The 16,282-nt window shown below is 40.9% G+C and overlaps 1 protein-coding gene across 1 annotated transcript in view; it reads right to left on the bottom strand.

Annotated features, from left to right (window-relative positions):
* Positions 1-9,066: 9,066 nt before the first annotated feature.
* The window catches only part of PTCHD1 (patched domain containing 1), a 56,304-nt gene continuing 49,088 nt past the window's right edge, over positions 9,067-16,282 (bottom strand). Inside the window, exon 3 of the mRNA XM_025438643.3 lies at positions 9,067-15,960. Within this exon, the coding sequence (XP_025294428.1) occupies positions 14,306-15,960 (1,655 nt within the window). The 3' untranslated portion in view covers positions 9,067-14,305. The remainder of the gene's footprint in view (positions 15,961-16,282) is intronic.

Below are 16,282 nucleotides of genomic sequence, written 5' to 3'. Positions count from 1 at the left end.
TTATCATTTTCTACAATACGAGGTCAATTGAAGTAGAAAAAGTGTGCCCTTTTGCTAACAGCCTTACATTTTTTAATCATATAAATGCAGACAGGATGGGATCTTTTGTTTGATGGCCTCCAGTTCATGAGACTTAACATTCTTACAGATTCAGTATCTGTATTCCTGTTCAAGCTGTTGTGATGGGTATTTATTACACATTTTAGGACTCCTTCTCCTAAATGATGCTTTTAATTTGGTGACTTAAACCTTTAACTCAAGGGAATTTCTGCTTTTTATGTTCTTGTGAACCAGTGATCCTCCCTGCAGAAATGAAGATTTTCATGTAGATGATGAAATGTCATCTCAATGTAATACCCTTGGGAAGATAAAATAACACTTGCACCTGAGAGGGAAAAGCCTGGCATCTTGAGCCATGCCTTTGTGATAAGAAATTTTAATTTTGAAAAGCCCATAGCAAGGATCATTCTCAAAGGGGAAAACAGAGCTTTTCCCCTAAGGTCAGGAACATGACAAGGATGCCCACTCTCACCACTGTTGTTCAACGTAGCAGTAGAAATCCTAGCCTCAGCAATCCAGACAACAAAAAGAAATAAAAGGCATTCAAATTGGAAAACATGAAGTGAAACTCTCACTCTTCGCAGATGACATGATACTTTATGTGGAAAACCAAAAGATTCCACCCAAAATTGCTAGAACTCATACAGGCATTCAGCAGTGTGGCAGGATACAAAATCAATGCACAGAAATCAGCTGCATTTCTATGCTAACAATGAGACAGAAGAAAGAGAAATTAAGGAATCAATTCCATTTACAGTTGCACCAAAAACCATAAGATACCTAGGAATAAACCTAACCAAAGAGATAAAGGATCTGAAGGCTATGCTCCTTATATCACCCTACTCTAAAAACTACAGAATACTGATGGAAGAAATTGAGAAAGACACAAAGAAATGGAAAATATTCCATACTCATGGATTGGAAGAATAAATGTTAAAATGTCTATGCTACCCAGAGCAATTTACACATTCAGTGCAATCCCTATTAAAATACCATCGACATTTTTCACAGAACTGGAACAAATAATCCTAAAATTTGTATGGAATCAGAACAGACCCCAAATAGCCAGAGAAATGTTGATAAAGAAAACCAAAGTGGGTGGCATCACAATGCTGGACTTCAAGCTATATTACAAAGCTGTAATCATCAAGACAGCTTGGTACTGGCACAAAAACAGACACACATAAATGGAACAGGATAGAAAACCCAGAAATGGACCCTCAACTCTATGGTCAACTAATATTTGACAAAGGAAAGAATATCCAATGGAAAAAGAACAGTCTTTTCAACAAATGGTGTTGGAAAAATTGGAAAGCCACATGTAGAAGAATGAAACTGGGCCATTTTATTACACTATGCACAAAGACAAACTCAAATGGATGAAAGACCTAAATGTGAGACAGGAATCCATTAAAATCTCAGAGGAGAGCACTGGCAGCAACCTCTGTGACCTCAGCTGCAGCAACTTCTTGCTAGACACATCTCCAAAGACAAGGGAAACAAAAGCAAAAATGAACTATTGGGACTTCATCAAGATAAAAGATAAAAAGCTTCTGCACAGCAAAGGAAACAGCCAACAATACTAAAAGGCAACCTACAAAATGGGAGAAGATATTTGCAAGTGACATATCAGATAAAGGGCTAGTATCCAAGATCTATAAAGAACTTCTCAAATTCAACACCCAAGAAAAATAATCCAGTCAAGTGTTGGGCAGAAGACATGAGCAGACATTTCTCCAAAGAAAACATACAAATGGCCAACGGACACACGAAAAATGCTCCACATCACTTGGCATCAGGGTAATAAATCAAAACCACAATGACATATCACCTCACACCAATCAGAATGGCTAAAATTGACAAGTCAGGAAACAACAAATGTTGGTGAGGATGTGGAAAAAGGGGAACTCCTCTTGTGCTCTTGGTAAGAATGCAAGCTGGTGCAGCCACTCTGGAAAGCAGTATAAAGGTTCCTCAAGAAGTTAAAAATAGAGCTACCATATGACCTAGAAATTTCACTGCTATATTTACCCCAAAGATACAAATGTAGTGATCTGAAGAGGCACATGCACCCCAATGTTCACAGCAGCAATGCCCACAATAGCTGAACTATGGAAAGAGCCCAGATGAATGGATAAAGAAGATGTGGGACACACACACACACACACACACACACACACACACACACACACTGGAATATTACTCAGCCATCAGAGAAGATGAATACTTACCATTTACATTGACATGGATGGAACTGGAGGAGGGTATTATACTAAGCAAATAAGTCAGTCAGAGAAAGACAATCATATAGTTTCACTCACATGTGGAATATAAGAAACAGTGCAGAGGATCATGGGGGAAGGGAGGGAAAATGGAATGGGAAGAAATCAGAGACAGAGATAAACTATGAGACTCTTAACTATAGGAAACAAACTGAGGGTCACTGGAGGGGAGGCGGGTGGGGGCATGGGGTAACTGAGTGATGGACATTAAGGAGGGCATGTGATGTGATGAGCACTGGGTATTGTAAACAACTGATAGGTTATTAGACTCTACATCTGAAACTAATGATATATTGGCTAATTGAATTTAAATTTAAAAAATTTTAGTTTTTCCACCCCTTACTTTGCATTCTTGAATATTTTTTTTAGTGCTCAGAGATGACTTTCCTATTTTATAAAGTAAAATCATTGCCACTATCCAGGGGTTGAATACAGACTGTCTGTACCCTCAATCCTGTGTAAGCCTACCCATCCAAGTATGAAGCACAAATGAGAATACGCTGCAGTGATGTTTAAAACAAAAATCTCATGTTTAAGATCAAACATGAGTTTTGTCCTGTTGCCCTGTTGATCTTTGCCAGCTGAAATGTATAGCTCTTCATTCTGTTTTGGATTTTAGCAAAAGCTAAATACATGAGTTGCAAAATTCACCAACATTGCTGAAGGGTATGGTAAGAAAATCCAATTTAAGATCCAAAATCATCATCTACAATTCGTTTTAAAATGAAATTCTTTTAAAAGAAATCCCATTTTATCTTTATCTTTTCTTATGGAAAAAAGGAACAGAAATAGAAAGTAAAATATTTCCCTCTGTGTATAGAAGGTATGCAGGTTGCCTGATGACATCATTCAAGAAATACAGAGTGGGGCAGTATTCATTCTTTTTCAAGCCTTACTATAGGTTTTAGCAGTGCCCTTTAATAGGCAGTAATTTGAATGTTGGTGTATCTTCAAGGGAATTGTGGACAATGATGGAATAATTGGCTAAATATCTCCATAAATCTGGAATGTGCATGTTATTTTGTCATTAGGATGGAAACTTAACCAAGTATATGTTGAAATATTAAAATGAACTCATTCATTTTCTCTTTTCCCTTGGCCTTTATTTTTCTAGGCTATTTAGGGAAATGTCAATGTTTGAGAGTAAAGCAAAGTGGGCAAAAATCCAAGGGATTAAATTTAGTTCCTGTGGATGACTTTCTACCATAAAATATTTCCAAGTTAGTTAACTAAATTAAATGAACATGCAGTTATGAAATGGAATTCTCCAAGGAATTGTAGAAAAGGCCTGGTGTGATACGCTTCTTTTTCTGACCTGGGATTTTTATCTACATTACAGATTGGCTTCTGAAAAAGGAAGTCAGTCTGGCCTTTCTTCCATTGCTGGCATTTCTTCCATTTGTGAGAGTTACCACTAATAAGAGGGTGTTCTCACTGAAATTATCCTGTGGAAGCTTACATTCATGGACACGCTACACACACACACACATGCACATGTGCACACATACCAAACTTTATACAGTTTTTTTCTGTGTATATGTGTATGTGTGTGTGTGTGTGTGTGTGAGAGAGAGAGAGAGAGAGAGAGAGAGAGAGAAAGAGAGAGAGAGATATCTGATTTCAGTTTCCATGGAAATGGGCTAAATAAGGATTTTAACAGACAGGAGTATGAGTGCAACTTCTTTGCTATTCCCAGCTCAGAACTATTGAGACAAAATATGAAATCATTCCATTCCTTTACATTGGGAAATCAATAGCATAGTTTGGTACCTGGGACATGTAATTTTGGATTCAAATTTTCTTTGTCGTAGTGATTATCATGCATCTATTTAGTTAACCCTGTGAAATAAACTAAACATGAAAACCCACCCACTACTCCTGCCAACAATTGATTTGACACCCCATTCATATATACTGCTTTGTTACCCTGTCTCAGGCTTTTCTCTTCCCTCTCTGTATAAGTGTTGACCTATAACTATTACATAGAGCATATCCTCTCTCTTCAACTCTGAATGCCTATAGAAGACCAGAATGCTGCAGAAGAGTAAAGCTAAACATATTTTCTTAGGCCTCTATTGACATCCTGTAAGCTCAGGCATGTAGGTATATAGGATGCTTCCTGCTATGAGTTTTGTGCAGTTATGATACATATATATTTTTTTCGGTTATGATCATATATTAAACTAAGGCCAGGAAATGGACTTTTCTTTCTCTAGAGACAGAGGCATAACATTGTGACCATTAAGCAGATATGTAAAGTTGTATAAAAAGATGCCTGCTTGGGATGCCTGGGTGGCTCAGCGGTTGAGCATCTGCCTTCAGCCCAGGGCGTGATCCTGGAGACCCAGGATCGAATCCCACATCAGGCTCCCTGCATGGAGCCTGCTTCTCCCTCTGCCTATGTCTCTGCCTGCCTCTTTCTGTGTCTCTCATAAATAAATAAATAAAATCTTAAAAAAAAAAGATGCCTGCTTGTTAAACAAACAAAAAACCAAACCTTGAGGTGCCTGGGTGACTCCATGCATTGAGTGTCTGCCTGTCTGCCTTCCTCTCAGGTCTTGGTCTCAGGGCCCTGGGACCAACCCCTGAATCAGGTCCCCTGCTCAGCAGGGAGTCTGCTTCCCCCTCTCCCTCTGCTCCTCCTCCCTGCTTGTGCTCTCTCTTTAAAATAATAAATAAATAAAACCTTTTTTAAAAAACCCACAAATCTTTATCTGTACTACATTAAGTCATATAACTTTTTGACCGTTCATTTGAATCGAACTCCAATAAAAAATACAAAAAAGAAAAAATACAACAAAAAACACATACTGCTTGCTATTAAAGAATATTGAAATAATCTGGATGTAAAAAAGAAAGAAAAGGAAAAAAGGGAAAGTGAAGATATTCTGCTGGCTCATTGCCATTTCACTCTTTGGTGTGTGTCTATCAGAGAATTAGAAACATGTATGAAAAAGTGAAAGCGGTAAATGTGAAATCTTCTTTTATACTTGGAATTAGATATCAAGATTTGAAACAGGATGCTTCATTGGAAGATGAAATTTTAATATGAAAGGATGGTCAGCTAAAAACTCAATGTATTTGTCATGAGCCATTTTCAAGGCTTAATATGCTAAGTGGCTTAGGGGTTTCTGCAGTCTCTAATTCCCATGTGCAAGCCTGAAATATTGCCCTCTGGTGAAAGCTGGTCAGATGGAGAGGAGCTGTGGGATTGCCAATCACCAGTGGGGTGGTTTTTCCCTGCTGATTTTGTTTTTGTGTAGCTGTGGGATGATGTAAATACATATTTTAGGTGCCAGAGAAACTCAAGTGGTACAAAATATAGGACACCATTTTTTTCCTGAAAGAGTTGGTTACATTGACTTTCCTTAAACATCTTTAAAATGTCTTGACTTTAAGAAAAAAGTATTGTTTATTACTGCTACTTGTTAGACAAGTGTTTTAACTCTTTGTGGGAAATTTTTCTAGGCAAGTTTTCAGTTGATTCCACCCAAGCAAGTCCTGCCTGTCATGAATCAAAGGTGGTGTGACCCACTCTTTGTCAGGGTTGGGATGTAACTGTGATATTTTTCCCAATAGGTTTTAATGCTTATCTGTCTCCAAACTGACCAACCTGAATTAATTATGTACTCTAGAATTTGGAAATTCTTTCTTAGTTTGAAAACAGGTTATTACTCCCAGAATCACCTACTTGCCTATGGGAAGAAACACAATTAGAATCCTGCGAAACACAACATAATGCTGGGGTTGCTTTTGGAGAAAAAGAGACTATTGAATGCTGCATTAGTGATTAATCTGATTGACAAGATGTGATTTTATGACTAATTGCCATGGATACAACTTAAAAATTCATTGTGATTTAGCTTAAAACTGTACAAATTAATACCTAATTCCCGGGACTTCTTTCTTTAGTGATGACAGTAAGAGAGGGACCACATTTTACTATTTAAACTATTTTAAGTCAAAGGTGAGGATCATTTCTAACATCACTAAATATTTGATATGGACTTTCTTCCCTTTTGTCACTCACTAAAATTGGACTAAAGGAACATATAAGTGTTATGACTATGTCATTGTTAACAATTATGGGCAGGGAATATCTTTAATGTTAAAAAAGTTAAATGCTCCCGGCTATATCTAGACACAACTTTTTAGAGCTTTGAAACATTTGCACATTCAGAGGAATGAGAGAGATCTGACCAAAGAGTTATTAAACCTAAGCTGAAACTTTCCTTGTTTGGGCCTGGCATTCAATAATTCTGTTCACAGGCTCTAAGCTGAAGTGTGAATATACAAGCAAGAGTGGGCGGTTGAACATGGGATCATAGACAATAGAAATAGAACCTGAATGTGTTCTCACCAAGTTACTAAGCAGGAGTTATGGGCTGAGAATGCAAAAGAAAATGTGGAGTCCTTTGACTTTATTCAAAAAGTATAGATTCAGGCTCCCTATTTTTATCTTCTAGAGATTCCTGAACAACTCCACTATTTGCAGCTCATAATTTCAGCCCTTCTGCACAAATTTGATTTGCTTCATCTTCCCAATCATTATTTTTTTCCTTCCACACTGTCTAAATTTTAGGAACTCTTCCAGGGTTCGTCTCCCTAATTCCTCTTAATGTCCACTTCCCAAGTGTGTGTGTGTGTGTGTGTGTGTGTGTGCGCGCGCGCGCGCGCGCGCACATGGATGTGTGTGCTATAAGTTTTTGGTCTTGAATAGTTCTTTCTGTTACCTGGGTGACCTTTCTCCCAAACTGATGTTTCCTATTACCAGGTTTCCCAGGAAGACACCTTCTTTCCTTGAGGTGGATGAAAGGTACTGGCTTACCTACCAAATTAGTGCTGGGAATAAATGAATGATGCCCAGTCCTTCTTAAGACTGGGAATTGGTAAGATGGACTGACCATCTGGCATGTCCTTCCTCTTTCCTCCCCACTCCTTTTTCCGTTGTCTCAATCACAAAGAAAAATTTTAGATGAATTTCCACAATTCCAGACCTTGAGAGTGATGTCTGTGGTTTTGGGTCTCTGCTATTGTCACCTATGACTTAGGAAACTCCATCAACTGTTTCCTGCTATAGAACTGTTAGCAATTTGTAAATTTCAAGAAACATTCACTTCTCTGGTTTCTTTTTCTAAAGTGTACTGGCTGGTCTCAAACATCTCATACAGGAAACAACTAGAATGGGAAGGTAATATTTTTTATGGTTCCCTGCAGATAGCTGAAGTCCTTGGCCTGCCAAACCCCACAGAACCACAGGGCTGGGGCTGCTAAAGCATTTAATGTGCCTTAAGATGTGTCAGATATGTTGTAAAAGGCAGTGTACATGTATTATGTGTGTGCATGCATGTATGTATGTCTATGTGTTGTACTTGTGTTATGGGTATGTTAAGTGTACATACATTGTGTGTGTGTGAGAGAGAGATAGATAGATAGAGAGAGAGAGAGAAACAGAGTCAACAGGTCATTACCAATTTTGACTAGTCATCCATGGCCCTGAAAGGCATTATAGGATCTGACTTGGTGATTCTGGACAGAGAGCAAAGTCAATTTTGGCAGGATGTTAATTTAAAGAATAAAGGTCTGAAAGTCTGAGTTAAACATGTTGAGGGCTCACCCTGGAAATTAAGTACATTGTTTTGCCAAAGAGAATCATGGGTTTTCCCAGCCTGGAATGGGTAATGGAAATGGGCTGAATCTTTGCCATTTTGTAGAAAGTAAACAAAGCACTTAATAGATCTCAATGAATAGTCTTCTAACTTCACAACAGATGCTACAAAGTGGAATTAATATTCTTCTATCTCAGTAGAAGGCCCTCCTTGCCATGGCTGGGCAGAGTGTCATATAAATGGCACTATTTGGCTGCCAGTGCCTTCTTTGTGCTTCAGGGAAGACCAAGCAGTGGTTCCGCCAGCAATGCCGTTAGGACAATCCACATACATTCCATTGTGCCTAAAGTTATACCAGAAAAAGCACAAGCAACAGGTACAAATAAGTCGATTCTTTTCCAGCTTCCTCCGTCAGTGTACACCATAGCTAGCTTATGGCTAGGAGTCAAGAAAACTGGGCTTCTATTTGCATATCTGTGTCCAAGACACACCTGTCCTTAGATGTAACCATATGTCCACGGCCATGATTTCCTATTTGCCTACTACAAATATTATCAAGATGAATGAGACACAGCCTCTCCCCATTTGTTGGTGAGTCAGCTGCTGCAAGTGTGTGCACACATGCCTCGTGTAGACATCTAGCATAGCCTGGGAGCAGCCCTTCCGAGCATGTGGTATATTGCTGCCACACAGCATGTACCTGTATAACTTGGAAGTAGGCTCTTCTGACCCTGGTTCTTTAACAGAGCCCACTTTCATGTGCTGGCTTTGCTGGATGCCCCCTCTGTGTGTGGGGTGTGCTCACTGTAATGTTGAGGCTACATATACTTTGTTGCAACAGTGAGAATGTGGTAGCAGCCTGGCACTCTTTCTGCCAAGAAGAGCACAGTGCAGAGGTGTCCTTTCCCCAGTTCTACCCTGGAGAGTAGGTTTAGCTGGTGCTGGAACATAAACATAAAGATAAATGAATAGATGAATGAATGTGGAGTAAACGAATGGAAGTAGGCACTTGGCTGGGCATGAGGGACCAATATTTGGAAGCAGTTTTGGCTTCTTGGGAAAAATGTGGTTGAGAAACTCTTGACTGCCCATTAGCCAAAATGAGGACACCAGAATCACACTCCCAGTGAGGTCTTTATTAATTTCAGACAGTGGTTCTTCACCCTTTTTGGGTCACAGACCTCTCTTAGAATCTGATGACAACTATGAACTCTCTTTTTAGGAAAATGCACATATTAAACATACACACACGTTTGCATATAGTTTTAGGGAGTTCAGAGTCCCACCCTCCCACCAAGTCATTCATGGCCCCCAGGTTAAGATCCCATAATTTAGATACATAGAATTTGGCAGTAAAGTGGCAGAATGGAGGAAGGACTGAGGCCAGGAGACTTGAATTTGTAGTCCTGTATCTGCTTCAAACTAGCTCTGTGCATGTGATTTCACTGATCCAGGTTTCAGTTATCTCACATGGAAAATGAGGGAGTAAGCTTCATTCTATCCAGAGATTCATCTGATGTCAACATTCTGGAGGGAGAAGAGGCTGGCACATTCCACAGGAATGTACTTTGAAAAGAAGCCTTCTTTCCCTATCAGGCAGGCTCCTCTGAATGCTTGCCCTGCTAATTTTAATCTAACTTGAAAATCTGCACAGAGGCCATAGCTCTCTGGTTGCCTCCCTTCTTCTTCCTTGCATGGTATGCTTGTAGATATCAAAGAGGACTTGAAACAGATCACCTGGGCAGAAGGGGGGCAGGGGAGAGGCAAGGCTGGGGAAGACATCCTGACACTGCCTATTCAGGTGAACCGATTCTAGCTCATTCACTTTCCTCTTTGCTTTCTCCTGGACTGGCATGAAACAGAAAGAAACAGTTGTAACCACCACAGGGAGGAACTCTGCCATGTGCTGGCTGCAGCCATCGTCAGGTCTTTGCCAGAGAATCCACTAGTACTAATTTAATACTTTCCTCCGTGTTGCAGCTTTATCATGCTTTTAAGAAGTGAGAACCTTTGTGTTCAGATACCTGGTGCTTTTTGTGTAGCACAAACTTAAAAGCAAATTACCCAGCAGGAGTGTTCAAATATCTTCAATCAAGTCAGGCATAGTAATTAAATAGCAAGTGCCCTTCCCTCCTGACTCTCATCCCCAAGTGCCTATATCCTATTTTTTCAAGGATTACAGTCCAGCCCCAACATCCAGAGCTTGTGCCCTCTTGACAGTTGCCCCAACAAATTGGTCATCCAGGCGAATTCTGAATACCCTGAAATGAACAGGAGAACCCATCGCATATTCATGTAGCCCTAATTCTGTGCCCAAATCTGCAAAAATGTACTTCTCTGTAGCTTGACCTCATGGGCCCTACCTAGTGCTACTGTGTGGGATAGAGAAATTACAAATAATGTCTTGAGTTTCTTCTCTATACCAGCCCTTGCTGTGAGTGCTTTCTGAACATCCTCTCCCTTGGTCCTCATGGTAAATCTGCAACATCGCTCCAATGTAGACTCTCCGAGGGCAGGTATATTTTATCTGATCTGTTCGCTGCTCTGTCTCCAGTCTCTAGAATGGTATCTGGGTGATATTAGGCACTCAGTATATTTGATGAATTTAGAGATAGTTATCCCCATTTTACAGATGAGAAAACAGAGATTCACAAAGTTCAAACACTACTACAAGCTGCAGGGCTACTTTAATAGGATCCAAAGGAATAAAGCCATTATGAGGAGGATACCATTTGTGTTCAAGAGGCTCTGCCTCTGCCACACCCCCAGGGTGGCTGCCCAACCCACCTGTTCTTGAGATAGACACAGCCAAGCTCCACTGCTCAGGCTGGGGGCACGTGGTGCCATGGTCCTGGAGTGCCACTTAGAACAATTGAGCGGTGGTTAGTTAGAATAACAGGGTTATGAAGGGCCTCATTTAGAGCAGTATTTTGCATAAATAACTGTAGCCATGGAGGATGCCATCTGATTATCTCCCTTCTGAGTGAAAATTGAGGGGGCAAATATGGTAGGAAAGACGGAAGCCAAATGAGCAAACACCAACAACACACACTACAAACCAAACCAAAGCAGAACAAAACCCCAAACCCCATAACCCAACCAAACCAAAACTTAGGAGCTGGAACAATGAAGAGGGAGCTTCACGAGGGTTTGTCTTATTTTTTCTGTGGAGAAAATGTACTCCTTTTAGCCCAAGGAGGCCTCATGCTACTTGCTGGACCATTGGCATAGGGCTAAACAATAATGCCCTGTTGTAGTATCATTTTCTTTCTTGCAAACCCCAAGTTTCTTGTGAATTTACACTTTCTGCTGAGTTCTATTCAATAAAGAATATCACCCTGACCCTGACTTTTCTTTTGTTTTTTTCCTTACAACTGGCCAAGAATGCCTAAGTATCACAGTTTTTTTTTAGTTGACCAGGAGAAATATTTTTGATGAATGGAATGTTTTCTTTGGTAAACAAACACCAACTCAAAACCAACCAAATAAGTTTCTTTGGTAAAGTGAACATTAATGTCTTGGTTGGAGTTCATTGAAAAAGAAAACTTTTGCAAGTGTTTGCTAAGGATCGTTCCTTCCCTCTTTATAGCAATTAAAAAAGTAAAACTTCATGAAGTCAAGACTTAAATTTTATGGGGATGTGATTCGGAGTTGCTTCTAAAGTGTCTTCTCCGTGGTGGGGCTAAACCAGTGCTGTCGGAGCAATAATCATTAACGAATAAATAATCATGATCTAACAATAAATAATAAATCTTGGCATGCAGAGCCCCCTAGTAGAAAAAAAATTCATTCCATGGTCAGAATTCCATAAGCCTCGATTTCAAGTGCTGAAAAGGGAAGTTGACAAGGTTGAAAATGCCCTTCGTTTAAAAATACAATATTCCAAGGTATACAGAGACTCAATCAAGTTGGAAAACTACTATCTGTCATAAAACAAAGTTCCACAGCAAGTCATTCTGGTTGACCAAATTGAATGATTAAATTCTCAACAAAATCCATTTAATTGGCGTGTGTGTCGCATCAGTTTTGTGGAGTCGCTTTAACCCGAGGTGCTCCACGTGGCCGACACTAAATCAATGGCTGATTTAGAACACACTGTTCGGAAAATGATTTAGCAACATATGATTTAAGAATAAAACCAATCCCCTCTTCAGCTGTGTTTTATAAATAATAGCCTCATTGCAGGCCCCTTGGAGAGAGAATTGATCGCAGATCTATTATGCGAACTTGCCCTTTTTCGAGGACTGTACTTGTCCCCAGATTAAAGCTCATTATCTTCTAGTTGAGTGCATAACACGTTGGTATGATCGCTTAGTGTGTCTGCAGGAGAGACTGAACAAGTGTGTAATGCACTAGCTACGTAGTTAGAACTGTGTGAACAACAGTACATGAAATAGAAAGCACAGGTTTGCACTTGGTGCAGTTACATCTGAATCATTTGGGCATTTTTGCTGTTTGGAAAGACAATGGCAAACCTAAATCCCAAACATTACCCAGACATTTAAAAACAAAACAAAAAAAAAGAGTCTGCCTTGTGGCCCATAAAGTCCTATGTTCTTTCCTTGGAAGTGTACTTTGAAGGGAGTAATAGCCCTCTTAAGGGAAAATCTAAAAGTGGCCTGCCCTGTCTTAGGCATGCTGAAAAGATGGAAACCCTCTAGTGGTGTGACCTTGGCTGAGTCGCTTTATTCTCCTAGGTCTCAGTTTCCTCCTCTGCGGAGGATGGGGGAAGTTGCACAGTACATCCGCTAAGGTCCAGAGAGCAAAGGTGCTTTTGGGAAATGCTTACCACTATAGATGTCTAAATAAGCTACATTTCTAAAAGGGAAAAATACTGTAGACATTTGCCTCAAATGTGACCAGGATTTAGCTTCATTTTTATAGACGTAAAGAAACGCTGGAGTCTGGGGCGACATACACAGCCTCTTCCAATCAGAGTGTTTCTGTTTAGAGCCTGTAGAGACTGCAGTCAACAGTATAAACATCTAGGCTCGTTAATGTACAGAAGGGCCATGCAGTGCTTTGGAGGGGCACCGGCAGCGGGTGTGTGTGTGTGTGTGTGTGTGTGTGTGTGTGTGTGTTGGTGTAGGGGGGAACCAGGAAGATGAAAGTCCAGCCAGCTCAGCAGGAACATTTGACCATCATCATTGATCAGTTTGTCTTGGCGATTACATCCGTCTGTCTCCCCTTCCGTCCTTCATCTCCCTGTCTGCACTTCTATGAGGTTTCTCAGTGTCAGGACTTACACTCACCAGACAACTTCCTTTTCTCCTCTGTGTCTCTGAGCGGCCATGTCTCATAGCGAAGGCAGACTGGCTCTACCAGTTGAAAGCTATGGCAGGTAACCATTTCAGTGTTCATTTCTCCTTCCTCAGCTATGCATAGGCAGATGTTGCTTCTGGGTATCCGTGCAAAAACAGCATGTAGGGTCAAACCACAAACAGCTGTACCAGCTGGCCATATTTTTTTGTTAAAATGGAGACACTGCCTCTGTGTTCAAGTAGACACTTGCTTTTCCTCCATGATGCCAGGTATTTGGGTTTGGCTCTGCAGTTTTGGGGACTCAGAGCCTTCTGCCAAGAGCTGTAACTAATAAAGCAGATCCATTGGTGACAAGCAACAAGATATTCCAAAATAGAATCGCTCCAACACTGCAGTGCTGGAGCTGTCATTGGTTTAAAGGTGTATTAGCCAAATCATACAAATGTTAAAAGTATACTGATGGGGGGGGATATGATTTATTCATTCTAGACAACAAAACTGCCTCACCTGGGTGAATTTAGGGATCACTCAATTTCATTCCATGGATGCTGGCCACTCTACCATGTGTCACTTCCAAGGTTCTGGCTTGCTTTTGCTGGCTAGAACTTTTGAAAGCATCTCCTTGGGGTGCTGGGGAGCTAGATGAGACGGCTAAGACCTCAAACCACAGACTCTGCCTGGAGCTACTGCTCTGCAGAAGTTCTGGAAGCTTTATTGTTTGAACAATGCTTAAAGCTATTTCTGCCTTGGCAGCTGACCTTTCAATCAGTAGGTTTCTGTCACAATACCAGCAACATCTGCAGTGTGAATAAAATAGGATTCTGCTTGCTAATAAGCTTTCTTCTATTAGATCTTAGTTTAAGAGACTGTGTGTGTGTGTGTGTGTGTGTGTGTGTGTGTGTGTAAATTCTTTCTGGTAGCAATCCTTTTGTTTTAAAGACTGAAAATATGCAATGCCCATGTCCCCCCCTTGTCCTTTACTTTGGCAATGTCTGTTTCTGAAAAAGAAAGAACAACTTTGAATTTGTTTCATTAACATAATCTCTTTGCTCTCCATAAGACCTAGGGTGAAAATATAACAAGCAGACTCCATCACACTGTTGTAATTTGGTCAACCACTCGGGTACTATCAATATCCACCATTTCCACACATTCAATTTCCTCGCGGTTTTCAGGATTTTTCTTCTCTTTCCTTTTTTTCTTAGAGGGTGGCAGGAAAGTCAGTATCACAGGTAAAATGGCAAAGCAGTGAAAGAAGGTGACAAATGCTATTAAAAACAAGCACCTGAACAGTGTACAGGTCAGATTTGAAGGCACAGCTGCGAGAGGAATCAGACCAACAATATAGCAGAGGTAGCTCTGTAAAATAGCTACCCCATGCACTTCCAGGGCATTTTTTACCCATTTAGTTCTTGTGAAATCCTTGCCCAGAACAAAGGTGGATAACAGTGGAGCACAATTGTCAATTGTGTAGTTAATTCCGTAAATTAAGCATAGCACAGAAATGCAGTCCAGTTCGACTTTCCATAATGTCATGAAACCTATAACGCCAAACTCCACGGACACAACCGTTAGAGTGAGCCAGACATTGATCAGAGAATCTGCCACCAGGAATGCCGAGAAGAAGAGCAGGAACAAAGCACTGATGCAGGAGTTGTGCAGGGGGGCTCCCAGAGAGGAGGCATATCGATCCATATACACGAAGGACGGGTTGAAGACAATGAACTTCACCTTGGAGGTGACAGAAAGTCTCCTGAGGGTCTCCAGGAGATCATAGAGTTCTTCTCTGTTAGTTTCCATGGTCTTGGCCACCAAAAACATTCTGGAGGCCACTACATCAACCTCGTCATTGTACTTTTTAGAGAAGATGATGTCCTCTTGAAAATGTGAAAATTGGGGAGCTTTCAGGAAGGAATTCCTCAACATGTCTGTGAAGTTTTTCTTGGGCAAGCCAGTGGACACATTGAGTTTCCGAAGGTAATTTAAATAGCTCTCAAACCAGGATATCCGCACAAACCCCTTGGTGTATTCTAGCACGTCTTCTTGGACACTGGTGTTCCAGTATTCTATGGACTCGTATATGTAAAACCCAATCACTGGACTGTAGTTACTAAAGTACTTTTGCTGGGCAGTAGTGTACTCAATGGTTTGCGTCGCAGTTGCTACGATGTTACTAAGGTCTGACCCTTCACTGACCTGCAGATAGCCCATTAAGGCAAAGGAAATATAAATAAGGTAAAAGAGAACTACAAAAGGCTTGACATAGGTGTTGGTTATCCAGTCACAGTAATAGCGTTTGAGGAAACATACCAATAGGTGACTCTCGTAAGTGTTCGCTTCCTCGCCGTCGGTTGTGTCCTCGCTGAATCTGGCTGTCAGGAGAAACCTGTACCATGCCGGCTTCTCCTGCAATGCCTCGGGCTTTGGGACTTTTCTACAGAAGATACTATGCTGGTAATTGTTTTCTATGTAGCCAGTGAATACCAGGCTGGAACCGTAAAACGAGAGTACATAGAGGTAGTTGAAGAAGATTGCAATACAGGAATTGCAGCAGAAAATCCTGGCTGCCTCAATGTTCGTGAAAGGGCTGGCCCCTATGCCAAAGGTGACCAGGTACATGGCAGTGGTGAGAGAAAAGGAGAGCATGGAGTCTGCATAGACAGCTGCAGTTCTCTCTTTCACATGTTGGTCTTCTCTAGTTTTCCTCCAGGAGGATAACATTTCAAAAGTCCCATATAATCCATGACCTGAGGGGGCAGAAAAAGACCAGATCAGAAGTTGAAAAGACTAACCTCTTTAAAGAGAGGAACCACCTTGGTCATGGGGAACTACCAGGCCAAGGGAAATACAACCAGCCTTGGTGATGACAGGTCAATGCCAAGAGTTTCTCTTGTGGAAGACAGACCTGTACTTTAATGAATCCTGAATGTGAATGGCAAGCGAAAGAGAAGACAGAGGAGCTAAGATCTTCGTGCTCCCTTCTGGCTTAAGAATGCCGGATGGACTTTTGCCTGTGGAAAGCTGAGCCTCTTGGGGATTATATACAGCGAAAGCTCAGGGTTGTTAGTG

The sequence above is a fragment of the Canis lupus genome, chromosome X (genome assembly GCF_003254725.2).
Source record: "Canis lupus dingo isolate Sandy chromosome X, ASM325472v2, whole genome shotgun sequence".
In the NCBI taxonomy this organism is placed as follows: Eukaryota; Metazoa; Chordata; class Mammalia; order Carnivora; family Canidae; genus Canis; species Canis lupus.
The sequence above is the reverse complement of the archived record's forward strand: the minus strand, read 5'-3'. Positions and strand labels throughout refer to the sequence as shown.